The sequence below is a fragment of the Phyllopteryx taeniolatus genome, chromosome 19, assembly GCF_024500385.1.
Source record: "Phyllopteryx taeniolatus isolate TA_2022b chromosome 19, UOR_Ptae_1.2, whole genome shotgun sequence".
In the NCBI taxonomy this organism is placed as follows: Eukaryota; Metazoa; Chordata; class Actinopteri; order Syngnathiformes; family Syngnathidae; genus Phyllopteryx; species Phyllopteryx taeniolatus.
Genome location: NC_084520.1, coordinates 12,913,935 through 12,928,852, shown reverse-complemented (window position 1 = coordinate 12,928,852; position 14,918 = coordinate 12,913,935). Strand labels below are relative to the sequence as shown.

Sequence of the window (14,918 nt, the reverse complement as noted above, 5' to 3'; positions counted from 1 at the left end):
GACGAGCTTCCTTGAGATAACGCTAATTTTGTATTGGAGTGACAATTCCCTGTGGACCAATCAACAAACTGGTGTGTGTTTAGTTGCGCCCTATTTAGTACCGTAACACAATGGAAGGAAGCCAAAAGTGGTACGTATAATGCCGATTAGTTATTCTGACACTTTTTTACAATGGAAGAAGAGGGCAAAATGTCAACGTTCTATTTTTATCACAGTCAAGGAAGCAAGCAGTTTTGTACTCCCCCTCACCTGGAGGTCATTAATTTGGGCCGGTCTTCACTTTGATTTGTGCGCCAGCGTGATTTACCCGCCTTACAGCTGATGGAAAACGTGCCCGGTGCTGAAACGAAGCCTGCGGAATTGGAGCTCGGACAGATGCCTCCAGACTGACTCAAGAAAATCAAACAAAACAAACATTCTCAATCGAAATCAAATGTGCTGACGAAATGATTTATTATCATTTATTTTATTTTTTTCATTTGACTTGGCTGTGTCAGGACAGCTGTGTTATGCTTGTCGTGCTGGGACGGATTACTGGCATTTGCATTCATTTCAATGGGGAAAGATGATTTGACAAATGTGTTTGGTGTTGTTTCTCGTATCTCAAGGCAGCACTTTAGTACAGTCCTCACAATAATGTCGGTATGATGAACTGTTGGAAGTTTTCTTTTGTTCTTTTCCTGACCACCCAAAGTGTAAGTGTGTCCAGTTCAGCTGCTGATTTCCTTCCTTATGCATGAGCTGCACCGCGCAGCCGCCTGTCTGTTGACGGATGCTGGTGCTTGAGTAAGAAGCCAGTTCATTCAGTATTTATGCAGCTTGATGAACAAACGCAGTCAGCTACTTAAGTCGCAGCGCCGGTGTTGCCGCGGTAAGAACTGATGAGCATCCCCCCCACCCCCCGTGAACGGTCTGGCCTTAAAAACTCCCCAGCCGAGTCTTTAACATTGAGTCCATTAAGTTTATGTTTGTGACACTTGTCTGATTAACTTAAAATATTTGGAACTCATTATTAATGATGCCACCCAACTGAAATGGGGCTGTCGATGCACGCGTATTATAAACATTTTTGTAATTGTACGAAAGGCTTAACCTCCACATTCCAAAAACATATCTTCATTTGTAGAAAAAAGTGTTTTATATTAAAGCATGTATTTCTATAACTGCAGGCCTCCCGCTTAAAAAAACGCCTTACACCTAATAGTTGCCTTGTACTTTCTGCAGATGAGTAAATAAGCGCCACCTGGCCGCTAATTCATGAAATATGGTACAATATAAGCGCACATAATTCATATTATATAATGAAGTGGAAATGTTCATCTCCTATTTAAGCAAAGGAGCAACTTTATCACCTCAAACATGACCTCATTTTACCTGGTTTTTCCCCTCCCTCCTCCTGCACAACCTTAACTAGTGCAAACTTTTGTATTTTTTCTTTTCTTCAAACTTTCCCCTAATGAGCTTCTGCTGTCGACTTCACATGTACAAGCAAGCTGTTTAAGCCTCATAAACGGCCGCATTTAACAATAACACAAGCTGCTTTGCACTAATAGTCAACACACAAGTCCACACATCTCACCGTGTCTCCTTGGCTCATCTTTTCTCTGGATGCACTTGCGGACACACACACACTCTCGCCCTTTTGTCCTTTTACAACTACTGTAATTTTCATGAGATTTATATGAAGCACTCACTCTTGGAGTTTCCTGTTAATAAGTGCATTAGCAGCCCTGCTGACTGACCATTGAACTTCTGTAAGGCTGAGTCTTATTTAGTCTCTTTATATATGTGCAAATGTGTGTGTTGTGTGTGTGTGTGTGTACTGTGATGTCAAATTGAAAAGTGTTCGTCATATGTTGCCCCACGCTCATGTAGCTAAATGTATAGCCAAAATATTAGGAACACCTCTCAGCCCCAGCCACAATATTGTTTCACTTTTTACAACCTACAGTTCTACCTTGACATACGAGTTTAATTCCATTTAGTTCAATGTCCTTGTTTATCAAATCAATATTCCCCCATTAAAATGAAGTGAAAGTCCATTGATCCATTCCGGCCTCCAAAGCCACCATATTGTCTGTTTTTGATGATTACAAAAAATTGCACTGTAATTGCACATAATGAAAGAGAATGAGAATTAGGCTTACTGTAAGTAAAATGACACCAAGTGGTTAAAAAAACCAACTTCAAATGATCTGCCAACAGAAAAGGAACATTTGAGATGTCTTAAAACAGTCAGCCTCGAATCCCCTAGAATTGTACTAGTTGTCGTTTTAAGCTAAACTACTCGTAACCAGTAATACAATCTTCACAAGAAGATACATTTTTTGAAAAAATGCTTGAAACGGGAAATGTTCCCTTGGCAAGAAGAAATAGCAGACAAAGAGCAAGGGGGATTTGTATTTAATGAAATAGTTTTTTGCCTTCATTTGAGATGTTTGGCTCGATTTGAGTTTTTGCAATGTGCCACATGACTGCTGATCTCGATGCTGGGAACCTGTAGACAAAATGGTGTTTGTGCATCCATCCTGCAAGGGAGCGAGAGAGAGAGAGCACCAAATTGAACAGATGGCAATACATCAACATACACCTTCCAACGCAGCTCTCCCCTCCCTCTCTCGCGTGTGTGTTTTTCCATTTCATTTTTGTATCAATTTGCGTATTTTGCAGCCCCCCCACCCGCGTATGGATGAAGTTCAATGTATGAGCGGGTTCCTCCCACCCTTCTGTCTTGGGGTCTAATCCGCCCACATGTATCGTCTGAGGGAGGGTTAAAAAAAAAAAAGGAAAAAAAAAAAAGAACTAGTGCAGGAGGTGACGCTCCTCGAAAGGAACACAGAGAGGGACAAGGCAAAGAGATCTGGGGTGCATCTCCATTGAAACATTGGAGGAGGAGCGAGACAGGCTGAATGGGAGCTAGCTGTTATTTGTTTATATTTACGCAATAAAAAAATAATAATAACGTGACCGATTTCCCTCCTCCTGATCTAAGTAACCAATCTCCATTTAAATCGCGACTGGGGGTAAAAAAAAAAAACCTCCAAAAAAGAGGAAAACTAACCCCCCAAAATGAATCATCTGAACGCCTGCGAGCGACTGGATTCTGTGTGAAATCCTCCCAGCTAACAAAGACAAGAAAACTACGCGGTGATTGAGCTTTTTTTTTTTTTTTTTTTTTTCTCTCTCTTCTTCTCCGGGTTTGGCGCACGCAACCTGCTGGAGCTAAGTGAGTATTAACCGTGTCCGTGGGTCGAGCGTGCATGCGTTTAATTGCTGATTATTAGTATTATCAGCGTTATTATTTCTAGCGAGCACATTCAACAAGTCGCGTTTTGTCCTTGCGTGATGTGCTCAATTACCACTATTCTTTTTTTTTCCCTCCCCCCCTACTGTTGCACAGTCGTGACGTGAAATCTAAATCTCTATACACACATAAAAAAAAACAACAACCTTTATTGCTCATGGCAGTATCATCAATGATGGGTGTTTCCCCATCTTCCACAGGCTGCAGATGTGCATGCTTCCTGCACTCTTTACTCTGCATGCTTTTACTGAACGTGTGTGTGTGTGTGTGTGTGTGTGTGTGTGTTTGCGTGTGGTGTCAAGGCCCGGGAGGAAGGTTTGATAAAAGCACTAAATGGAAGCCGACATGGCTAACACAGTAGTGTATATCACGGCTTGGTACACGGTGGCAGTTAAATGTCTAGACTTGCACCATCACCTCAACCTCTGCCAACTTGCTCCATCTTCTGCATTCCGCAGCATCACTCACACACACACACACACACACACACATTGACACCAAGTCTCCAGTTTCATAACGCCCCTCGCTTCCTTCCTTCCGTCACTTCCCGCCTGCCAACGGCTCCGTCGTTCTCTTTCCCGTAAGGCTCTCGCTCGCCTCACTTTCGTCCATTTGCTCCCCTCCACTCTTGTACACACACACACACTCACTGGTCCTGCATTATACATCTACAGCTGGTGCTATTTTTAGACTGAGGGTAACCCAGAACCCCCCCCCCCCCCCCCCAAAAAAAAAGACCACCTGGCAGAGGGATGCTGTGGCTGAAAAGGATGTAAAAAAATCAAAGGGAGTGATGAGAGGGAGAGCCTGGATTAAATTTTGAAATTTGTAATTGATATACGGCGGTGGGATGTCGGTGGATGTTCCTGTTGTTATCATCGCCCGACCGCCTTGGAAAACCCTTCAAATCCTTGACCTTGACGTTAACCTTTCATCCCCGTCCACCGTCGGTTGTCATCTGTCCTCCGCCGCGGCCGACCGTAAATCGTCCTTGACTAATCTCTCGCTTCCACCCGTCCTCTTTCGTCTTGTGGGTCAGAAATAGGCTACATGACGAGTCCATTTGGAGCCCTTGAGGTATAATCTACACTAATGTAACGTATCAGGCTAATTATTGGACAATGATGGCAAAAAATAAAAAATAAATCCTTAATCAAAAATCCAATGCCGACGGTACAGAAGCATTATGACAATAACAAAACCTTGCACCCCAAGCATACCGCCATGTGTATTTTGTCCGTTTTTTTTCCTCTGTCCCTTCTAAGATACAAACTACATGAATTCACACCGCGGCACTAATTACTGGACTCCAAGGTAACTGTACTTTTGAGTTTTATTACAACAATGTTAGTGTACAATACATTATATAGACTATAATCACAAAACTTTAGCATGATAAGAACAGAAGTAAAGGCATCATTTTGCTGTAATATTTAAAGTGACCCTCCCTCCCTACATTTGTCACATACTGTCAATAATTGTACTGTAAAGAAAAAAAGAAACTGTAAATATACAGTGGATATAAAAACTCTACACACCTCTGTTAAAATGTCACGTTTTTGTGATATTAAAAAAGAGACCAAGATGAATCATTTCAAAACATTTTCCACCATTAATCTGACCCATCACCTGTTCAACCCAATCGAAAATTAGTTTTTCATATTTTTGAGAGGGTTATTAAAAACAAACGGAGAAAATCTGGTTGCAAAAGTGTGCACACCCTGTAATAACTGGATATGCGGCTCTTTCCACTATGAACCAATGGTATTCAAACTCATGTTAAATGGGAGTCAGCACACACCTGCTGCCATTGAAAGTGCCCCTGATTCACCCCAAATACATTTCAACTCTTCTAGTTGGCTTTTCCTGATGTTTTTTTGCCTATTAGCAGAATGAAGTTTTTGTGCTAACGCTGCATATCATTTCAAACGAGTCATAATTACTTCCACCTTGTCTAAGCCACCGGTTCCAGCCGAAGGAAAAACAGCCAAGTGGACCGTGGTAACATCTACCAAAACACATGAGAACATGTGTTATGGTCTGATGAAACCAAGGTTGAACTTTTTGGCCATAATTCCATAATTTGGCGCAAACACCACATCGCTCATCACCAAAAGAAGGCCATACCTGCAGTGGAGCATGGCGGTGGCTGTTTTTATCCGGTTGGAAATGGGGCCTTTGACAAGGCGTGAGGAATTGGGAATCGCTCCAAATAGCAGTCGGTGTCAGGCTTCTGCTAGAAAGCGAAGAACTGTCAGCAAAAACCTACTAGAACATCTGAACTTTATTTGGGGTTATTCAGGTGCACTTTAAATGGTGGCGGGTGTGTGCTGACTCCCATTTAACATGAGTTTGAATGTGATTGGTTAATTATGAACACAGCCACATTCCAGTTATGAGGGTGTGCACACTTGTGCAACCACATTATTTGACTTGTTCATTTTTACTTCCCCTTTCCAAAAGACTAAACATATTTTTTTTCTATTGAGTTGTACATCTTTTAGGGCACATTAATAGTGGAAAACGTTTTGAAAGCTTTATCTTGATCTTTTTTTTTTTTTTAATCACAAAAACCTGGCATTTGAAGAAGGGTGTGTAGACTTTTTATTTGCACTGTACAGTCTAGTAGTGCTGAACAGATGTATCTGACCACCATCCAATGTAATGTTCATACCACAGCTGCCCAAAATTAACAGCACCGACCATTCTTATAATCATTTTTTCATGTTTCTGTAATGTTATTTTATTCTTTATTTTTGTAAACTAACCTGCACTGACTTCTAGGGGTGGGAATGGTTTAGGAACTCACTATCTGATGTGGTGTAATATTGATTTATATTCATATTTTGTACATATATATATTTACAGTTATGATACAGTTTTAGTCCTCTCTATGTTTTATACAGGATCCCTCAAAAACGTACTCACTTTTTCACTGGCCAATACGCATATATTGCATTTTGATTTAGGTGTCCATATTGACAAATCTAATGATAATAATGATGATAAAGAGAATAAGATTAAACTCAAGATAATTTAATGGCAATCAAAAACTATATGAGTACTAATAGGCAGTCAAAGAGTGAGTACATTTTTTTTTTTGCTTGCATAAACTGTCATTTTAAAATGTAAAGATAATAATACCAATAAATCATGATTTTCACTTACTATTATGTAGTACATTAAGGGCAATACTGAGATTGATATCATATTTATAGGTAAAAAGGCAGCGTGTATACCTGGACAGGTATGTATGGATACTGTACCATAAAAGAAAACAGCAGATTTCATTTTATTATTGTTGTTATTACTTATAATTTTTGTTGTCCTATTTGTACTGACTGCTCTAAGGTTTCACTGACCTTTCAGCGTAATCATGAACATCTACACCCCCCAGAACAACAACAACAACAACATAATAATGGGCTCTCTCTGTAATTTATTCATGTGGCAACCATGTGAGCATAAAGCGGATGTTGTTCCCAAATTTCCATTTTTACTCTCCTGTGGCCATAAAGTCTGAGCTTTGATTCTGCCTGAACTACGTTTCTTTCATTTAGAATGATTTTTTAAATTGTTTACATTTTTTAAATTCTTTTTATAAAAAGAGAATATAGACTGTATATAAAGTGAATGCGGCAAAAGTACTCGCACTCAAGTAGAAACGCACTCTGTTAAAAGTTTCGATTCCACTGCTTTACTTAAAAGTAAAAACGTGTGTACTCTGAAATGCATTTAATTACTAAACTAAAAATCTATTTCTACTGTCAGTGATCTACAATACCAGTTTTGATCATTTGCCACAACAATGAAAAGAAAACTTCGCTACATAAAAATATTTCCTTTTTTTATTAACTTTCATAGTGCTCATACTGAGAAGAAAATAAAACCGGGCTGGTTGATTTTTAGTCTGGCGCAATACATGACATAGTCGCCATGAATCTTTCTCTTCAACGACTCAATTATCAAATGAAAGTTTATTAAATTAAATTATTTTGATCATCAATTCATTGTTTCCAGACCTTCTTTGACTTAAAATTGTCCAAATCCTTGGAATGTCAGTAAATATTCTCACGTTTCTGTAGGACTCCATTAAAGTAGACTGATTATCTTTGTGTTCATTTAAAATAAAACATTTGCAAACATCTGCTTTTACTTTGGAAAACAATGATCAAGGTTGTTGCTTATTTTAAGACATGTTCAAATCACACCAGAATCTGAATCATAATCAATTTATGTTTGGGCATTTTATGAAATAATTTCCTGCTTTTGAATAAAGGGATGAAAATTGACATATTTAAAATTTGATTTATCAATAAATCGGGAAAAAAATAATTGACAGATGAATCTGTTATTAAATCATTAGTTGTAGCCCTAGATTAGTCATCATTTCAATTCAAGATATCTTCAATTCACCTCAATTCAACATATCTCCACGCCTATTTTCAGATAAATTCAGTTTTAACTCGGCGAAGTAACATTGTAGATATCTGTAACTGGAATCATGGCTCGTCAAAATGGCGTTCCAGATATCGGAAACTGAAGCTACAGATATCTGCAATTCAGTTTGATGAGCAAATACGTGCAACTGAATTGTAGAAAGCCCGTACACAAGAATGCCAAAAGTGCCCCAAACCGTTTGGCTGTCCGAAATCTCTTGGTATGCCGAAGCATTCTGAGTTGCTCTCAATGGAGCTCAGTGGCTAATATTTTGGATATTTCCAATTCATATCGGAGTCAAAGTGAGCAAATACCTTTGCAAATATAGTGCATCGGTTGTCAAAGTCAAAAGTAATCGGAAAGATAGCTACTCCAGTAACCCTAAAAAATCAAATCTACTGAAGTACAGTAGCGAATTATTTAAACTATGTCACAGCACATCATTGATATGTAAAGCAGGAGGGCTACTGTGTGCTGACCACAAGGATCAAGACCCCCCCTCCCCCCCATGGGTGTGTTTGCTGTGATGTGTTTGTATCGGTTGCCCCCCCCGGGGGAGCGCCTGCACGCTGGCTTGAGCAGAGGAGCGGGCCATTTCCTTTCTGCTTGCTTAATTGATTGCCTATTTCATTCATGTCGTGGGAATTGGCCACAGGCGAGCTTTGTTATCATAAGGAACACCTTGTTTTCTTTTTTCTTTTTTTGGACTCTCTTTATATGATTTGCTATTTTGAAGAAATTGTTTGATATGGATTATCTGTCTGGAACGATGGAGGTTCATCATAAGATTCAAAAGTGACACCTCACTTAGGGGGAGGGAGGGGGATTGAGGTGTGGCGGAGGGGGGGGGGGGGTCGACCGCATTGCCTGGGTGCAGTACCTCCATCTCACCTGTGGAGGTCTCCTGTGCACAGAGGGTGATGATGCAGAGAAGAGGAGGGAGGGAGGGAGGGGGGGAAGCGATCTGGATGGAACAGCATGACGCCTTGTGGTTACATCCTTTGATGGGTGGAGGAGATGCGAAAGGGGGTGGGGGGTCGCATATTACCCTGCAAGCCCCCCCTTCATGTGCCATGCGCGTCTTACGTGCTTGTTTTCCTTCCTCCCCTCATTTCTAGTCCTCACCATTATCACCCCCTTCCGCAGGCGGATTCTCTCTTTTTTGACGTATTCCCTATAATGTCATTTTCTCCTTCTCAGCCGCCCCCTCCCCCTTCCTCCAATCTCTTCGTGTCCCCTCCCTCTGTGATTGGTAAAGGTTTTTGCTTTTCCTGCCAACAACCAGGTTGGTTCTGCATTGTCAGCACTCCTCCGAATCCTCTCTCTCTCTCTCTCTCTCTCTCTCTCTCTCTCGCTGTCTCTCTCTGTCTCTCTCTGCTCCCCTCCCCTCGCCCTCACAGTCAATGCATCCCATAATCCCATGCCCCCCGTGCCTCTTTTTCACTGCAGTTTTTTTCCTTCTCTATATTAGCACCTCTTCATCCCGAATAATTTTTTAACATTTTTTATCATTTCCCCCCTCGGCCAGAGTGCGTGTTCGGCCAGGTGAGCGTGTCACTCGGTCGGGGGTGGGTGAGGGGCTGGCGCAGGACGCTGCGGCCGAGTCAGAAAATGTTGCAGGAAAAAGAGAGCGGGAGAGAGACAGAAAAGAGGGAGAGAGAGAGAGGAACCCCCCCCCCCCCGCCCCCCACATACGCACCACCTCCAGTTTGAGCCTTTTTTCCAATGCGTAGAAACACTCCGCCTCCTTTCTCACCTCCATGCTTTTTAGCCTTCCTCCATTTTACTGCTCATAACTGTCATCCGTTCCTTCGCTTCAATTTTTTTCACGGCCGACCGAGGCTTGCTTACATCATACTGCTTTTGCCAGCTAAAATTGCCACCTAAAAAAAGAATACAAATCTGCACTTCGCTGTCTTGCAACTCTAAATTTAGCTATTTAGAGTCAGCCTAGATTTAAACTCCAATTTAAACCTCCCACAAACGTAAGTAATCAATCATCTGACCACACATGACACCAGGAGGGGGAACGAAAAGCATTGAACCGCAGTTACAGACTTGTGGCTGACTGTGTATAAAATATTCAGCAGTTGACCAAACAAAACAACTGCCGGTTACCCATCAGATTGTTAGAAAGGGAAGTAAAAGTCAAGTCCATCAATGAGATGGCAAAACTTGAGGGGGAGCTATCCGTGGTGCTGAAATCCATCCCCGCAACACAAGCAGCGGTCAGACTAATTACAATTAACTAACACACTTTAGTGTGACTTTTCTAGTTTTTCTTATTACATTTGAGTTGCAAACTTCAACTAAAATAACCAAAAAAAAACCAAAAAAACAAAACCAAGACATGGAGCACATATCTGTGTTGCAAAGCATCCCAACGTACCTGATTTTATGCTCGCCTCCAGGAAACTGAAAAAGAACCCATCGAATAGCACAACATTTTTTTTCTTGCGTCACCCAGCTTAAGCGCGAAGTTGTTCCTTGAGGACAGAAATAAGCAGGGAATCGCTGTAGTGTCCTACAAGAAAGTTGACCCAAAAGTGGGGGGACCTTTGCAGGAGGGAGAAAGCTGGACGGGACGATGATGATGATGATTAGAACGAAGAAGAAAGGTGCATGGGGGGAGGGGGGGGGGGGGGGTAGGAAGTATAAATGGTCTCGATTCTCACTCCTTAACGGTAATTCCTTTTATGCGGAATGTGGGGCGAGCGAGGCAGGGAAAGTGCAGGAGAGAGAGTAGTAAGTGGGAAGGGGCGTTCATAAGGGAGGAGTGGGGGGTGTAGTTATTACTATTATTTTTGAATAGAGGAAAGGTCAACACGGATGTACACACGCTTCTCTTCTGTGAATGGCCATGCGTGTTGCTCGCGGGCGACAGATTTGACCTCTCCTGGAAGTGTGTGTGTGTGCGTGTGTGCGTGCGTGCGTGTGTACTGCAGCCCAATTCATTCATTTTTATAGCGCACTCTCTTCCTTCAATGTCTTTCCACCATTACTGAGGAGCGCTAAAACCCTGGAGCTGCATATAGTCAGTCAGCATGCTGCATTCACTGACTCCCTTTTGCCCCCCCCCCCCATGCACTTCCTTAGCAGCTGCCCCTTCGCTCGTGTCCTTTCCCATCCATCCATCCATCGATTAAACTCTGGGATTTATGGACTCCTCTTGCGCTTCCTCCTTTTTTCTTTTTCTTTTTTTCCCCCAGCACATCTTCTGCTAACCTGTCTGTTCGTTCCACACCGTGAGGCAGAAAGTGACATAATTGTGATAGCGTGAATCTAAAGAGTGTGTGTCTGTTTCATCTCTAGTTTTCCACTCTTTTCTCCCCGCTCACCCCCACTCGCGTGTCCGTGCAGGGTGGGGGTAGATGGTGCACATCTCACAGTGGCCTAATTAGGCAAAGGATTTGAATGAGCGCCGACTTGAGCATCAGTCGGATCAATTTAGAGATTGCAGGATGAATGAGGGGGAGACATAACAGCGCCGAGCAATTCATTGACTTCATCATTAAGGACCTATAGAGAAGGGGTGGCTAAAGTATTACCCCGGGGTCTGAAAACTGTCTGCTCTGTTCTTTAATTTGGCCTACCAAGCATTATCAGGAGTCGTGCAATATTTGTTGCAGGGTTGTCAAACTCATTCAGAGGTTCACTATGATTGTGAAAAAATAAATATATATATATATATATATATTTGCAGGAGGGAAAAAGTCGGGCGGAACTATTCTGTATCTATATATATCGCCTCATCATATTGCTACTAACTGTATCCATTGGAACCTCGGTTTTCACATGCCCTAGTTCTGAGTGATTCGGTTTTCGACATTTGCTTTGCCAAAACCTTTTTTCAGTTTTTGTATACCGCTTGGTTTTTGTACAGTTGAAAATTAAACTGCACAAAAACCAAGCGTATCCAGTATATGGTATCCAAATGTTAAACACGGCCGCCTACCTGCTTCACTTGTAACTTTCTTATTTTAAAATGCTTGCAATTTCGTAACCCTATTAAAGGTGGAACCATTTTGGAATTTTGGTCCAGAAGAACATGAAATAGACACACATGATGTGCTTACACCTTGCCACATGAAATGACATGGCGGGCCCGATCTGGCCCCTGGGCCTCGTGTTTGACACCCGTGTTTTCCATCCAAAACAGACACATTTGAAACTTAAAGCCACTTCTTTTGTCACCCAGTGCACATAATGTTTGGTGACCTTTTCCACCTTAACGTGCTACTTTACATTGTTGATAATCCACATTCCGCTAAAACGCTTCTCTTGTCCCCCTCCCCTCCCTCGCTTTCTCTCACGCTCTCTCTCTTCCTGCAGACTCCTCCTCCCACCTCCCTCCGGTTGCTCTCATCTTCTCCCTCCCCCCCTCCTCCGGTCCTCTATGCTCAGTTCGGTGTGTGTATCCTCTTTCAAAGGGCGCAAGGGTGGGAACAAGTCGTCCAACAAAGCATGTTACAGCGCAGACATGACTTGTCCGTCGGAAAGCGAGAAAATCGTGATAAACTGCGGCGGGGTGCGCCATGAGACGTACCGGAGCACCCTGAAGACCCTGCCCGGCACCCGCCTGTCGTGGCTCACCGAGCCGGACGCCTTCAGCAACTTCGACTACGACCCCAAATTGGACGAGTTCTTCTTCGACCGCCACCCGTCCGTCTTCTCCTTCATCCTCAACTACTACCGCACGGGCAAGCTGCACTGTCCCAACGACGTGTGCGGCCCCCTGTTCGAGGAGGAGCTCGCCTTCTGGGGCATCGACGAGACGGACGTGGAGGCGTGCTGCTGGATGAACTACCGCCAGCATCGGGACGCCGAGGAGGCGCTGGACAGCTTCGAGACGCCCGAGCCGGACGCGCCCGACGACGACCCGGCCTTGGGGGGCGCCGACGGGGACCTGAAAAGACTGTGCATGCAGGAGGACGCCAGGAGGGCGGGCTGGTGGAAAACCTGGCAGCCCAAAATATGGGCACTCTTCGAGGACCCCTACTCGTCCAAATACGCCCGGGTGAGTTGACCCCCCCCCCTGAGCTTGTAACTTTTTTCAAAAGTTATGCGCATACGAGATAGGCTGCATCACTGTTGCTACCTGTGCTGTCTCTCACTATATCGCGTGCATTGGATTGCATTGCAGAATCTAGACTTTCGGATGGTGAATAATTCATGCAGATAGGATGAGGCAGCTATATCTGTTCAGCACACATCAAAACTCTTCATGCTGCATTCGCTCCCAAATGCATCGCGCCGTAATCGCCATCCGTTTGCATGATTCCGCATCCTTCATTACGAGGCACATTTGTCCTTTTTTGTTTTTCTTCGGCAGACTTACTGCAGCAGAGAGGCTCTCGTCTTTTCTCACGTTTGCCCTTGGTGCTGCTCCACTTGTTTTTGACAGCCCCCTTCTCTCTCTCCCCTGTCCCATTTGAACGCAACATGACTGTTACGCGCGGGCTCCCTGACTTTTACGCGCAACTTGTCCTCTGTGTGTGTAAATACACAATAATGTGCTTTTTAGATTAAAAAAAAAAAGATGGATCATGCATGTGCAAGACTGGTTGGTGCAGTATAGGTTAGTGCTTCTTTGCTGCATTTTGATCCCCCCCCCCCGCCCACTCAACTGCAATGTGAATTGGATCATCCCAGCCCAGGACACCCAAATCCAACTCTGTGCAATCACCCATGTCTAATTACACAGATTACACAGATTAGTATAGCCGTACACATTCTCAAGTCACTTTAAGACTGAAGTTCTGCTGCATTGATGGACAGTTAATGCAAATCAAGTCACCTAATTTGTGACTGTGAGAGGATATCGCGAAACTGGTCTCAACTGTCGCTCTAATCCGAGCATTACATGTCGCCTCCCATTGGGAAGAGCTCGACGATGGGAAACGTTGCGGATGCCGGAAAATGCGTCTCAATTTAAATCTCAATTTATATCTATATTTTTCCTTTAGAGCATTGCAAGTCCTCCAAGGTTCATACTAGTAAAATGTGAGCTTTTTCTAACAGTTCCACATAGTGAGTCGCATCACATGCTCTTGCGGCCAGGTTCTCCAATCAGAGGATTGGAATTGTTGCAAAATGTTTAAGATGAATGCTGAATGGGTAGCTAGGGAGATGTTGGCTATACATATGCATTGAAGTTTTGTGTGTGTGTGTGTGTGTGTGTGTGTGTGTGGGGGGGGGTTATGCAGAGTGCATTGCAGGTGTAGTCGTCATTTGGGTGTTTCATATGTCCCAGCTCCAATCCGCCAGCGTCAAATGGCGATGTGACCCAGATGATTTACTACCCCCCCCCTCCCCCTGCGTTGTTCGCGTTTTCTTCCGACACAACAGAACCTTTTCGGTCCGGAGAGATGCAAATGACGCGAGGAGAGGCGACAGAGAGGAGGAGATGTTGGAGAGATACAAAGGGACAGATGAGAAGCAGATGAGAGGGAATCGAGGGAGACAGGAGGAGAGAAGAAATAAGGGCAATGAATCAAACAAATCAATGTCTTCGTTTGAGCCCCCATCCGCTCCTTCATTTTCATCCTGTGTTTTATCGTCTACTTTCGCGTGGATTCACTGTAGCAGCACGTATACACGCGCGCACACACACGCTGGTGCTGGTATCTATGCTGGCTTTTCTGCTGCAGTAGACGCTGGAGAGAGGAGGGGGGAGCAGTGGAGAAAGAGAAAAGAGGTGCAGCGGGTGCTGGTGGTGTTGCTGGTGGTGGGTGGGGGGGGGGGGTGGTGGGAGCAGATAGGCAGAGCGAGAGGGAAATGGAGAAGCGGTGAGAGAGCGGAGACTGAGGGAGATGGTGGGAAAATGGAGTGAAAGGTGGGAGAGCTCGTGAGGTAGGAAGAGGAGCGAAACAAGGGAGGACGTGACACGCTTGATGTCGGGAGGCGGGGGCTCGTCTTTGCATCTTCGATTATCTTTGAAGGCTCGGAGCCATCCAATCTCCCCCCCGAGTTCGGCTCCCCTGACTGTCTGCCAGCTTATCGATTGATATTTCATTGATTATATTCTTTGTGTGTGCGTGTGTGTGTGTGTGTGTTAGTGTGTTAGACATTCACATCACCTCTCAAGCAGCAGCTGCTTTCTTTTGCAGGACTGCAACATGCATCCACGTTTCTCTTTAAGGAGCTGTTAAACTGTACAGTCCCATTTGCATTT

General features: G+C 43.7%; 1 protein-coding gene across 6 annotated transcripts in view; it reads left to right on the top strand.

The window, feature by feature from the left end:
* The first annotated feature begins 2,723 nt into the window (after positions 1–2,723).
* The window catches only part of kcnc3b (potassium voltage-gated channel, Shaw-related subfamily, member 3b), a 51,214-nt gene continuing 39,019 nt past the window's right edge, over positions 2,724–14,918 (top strand). For 4 of the 6 annotated variants that reach the window (XM_061756138.1, XM_061756137.1, XM_061756136.1 and 1 more), the window contains exons 1-2: positions 2,724–3,226; positions 12,077–12,761. In XM_061756138.1, coding sequence (XP_061612122.1) covers positions 12,141–12,761 — 621 coding nt within the window. In that variant the 5' untranslated portion in view covers positions 2,724–3,226; positions 12,077–12,140. Of the gene's footprint in view, positions 3,227–11,469; positions 12,762–14,918 lie in introns of those variants that run through there. The other 2 variants (XM_061756140.1, XM_061756135.1) reach the window with 2 other exon arrangements.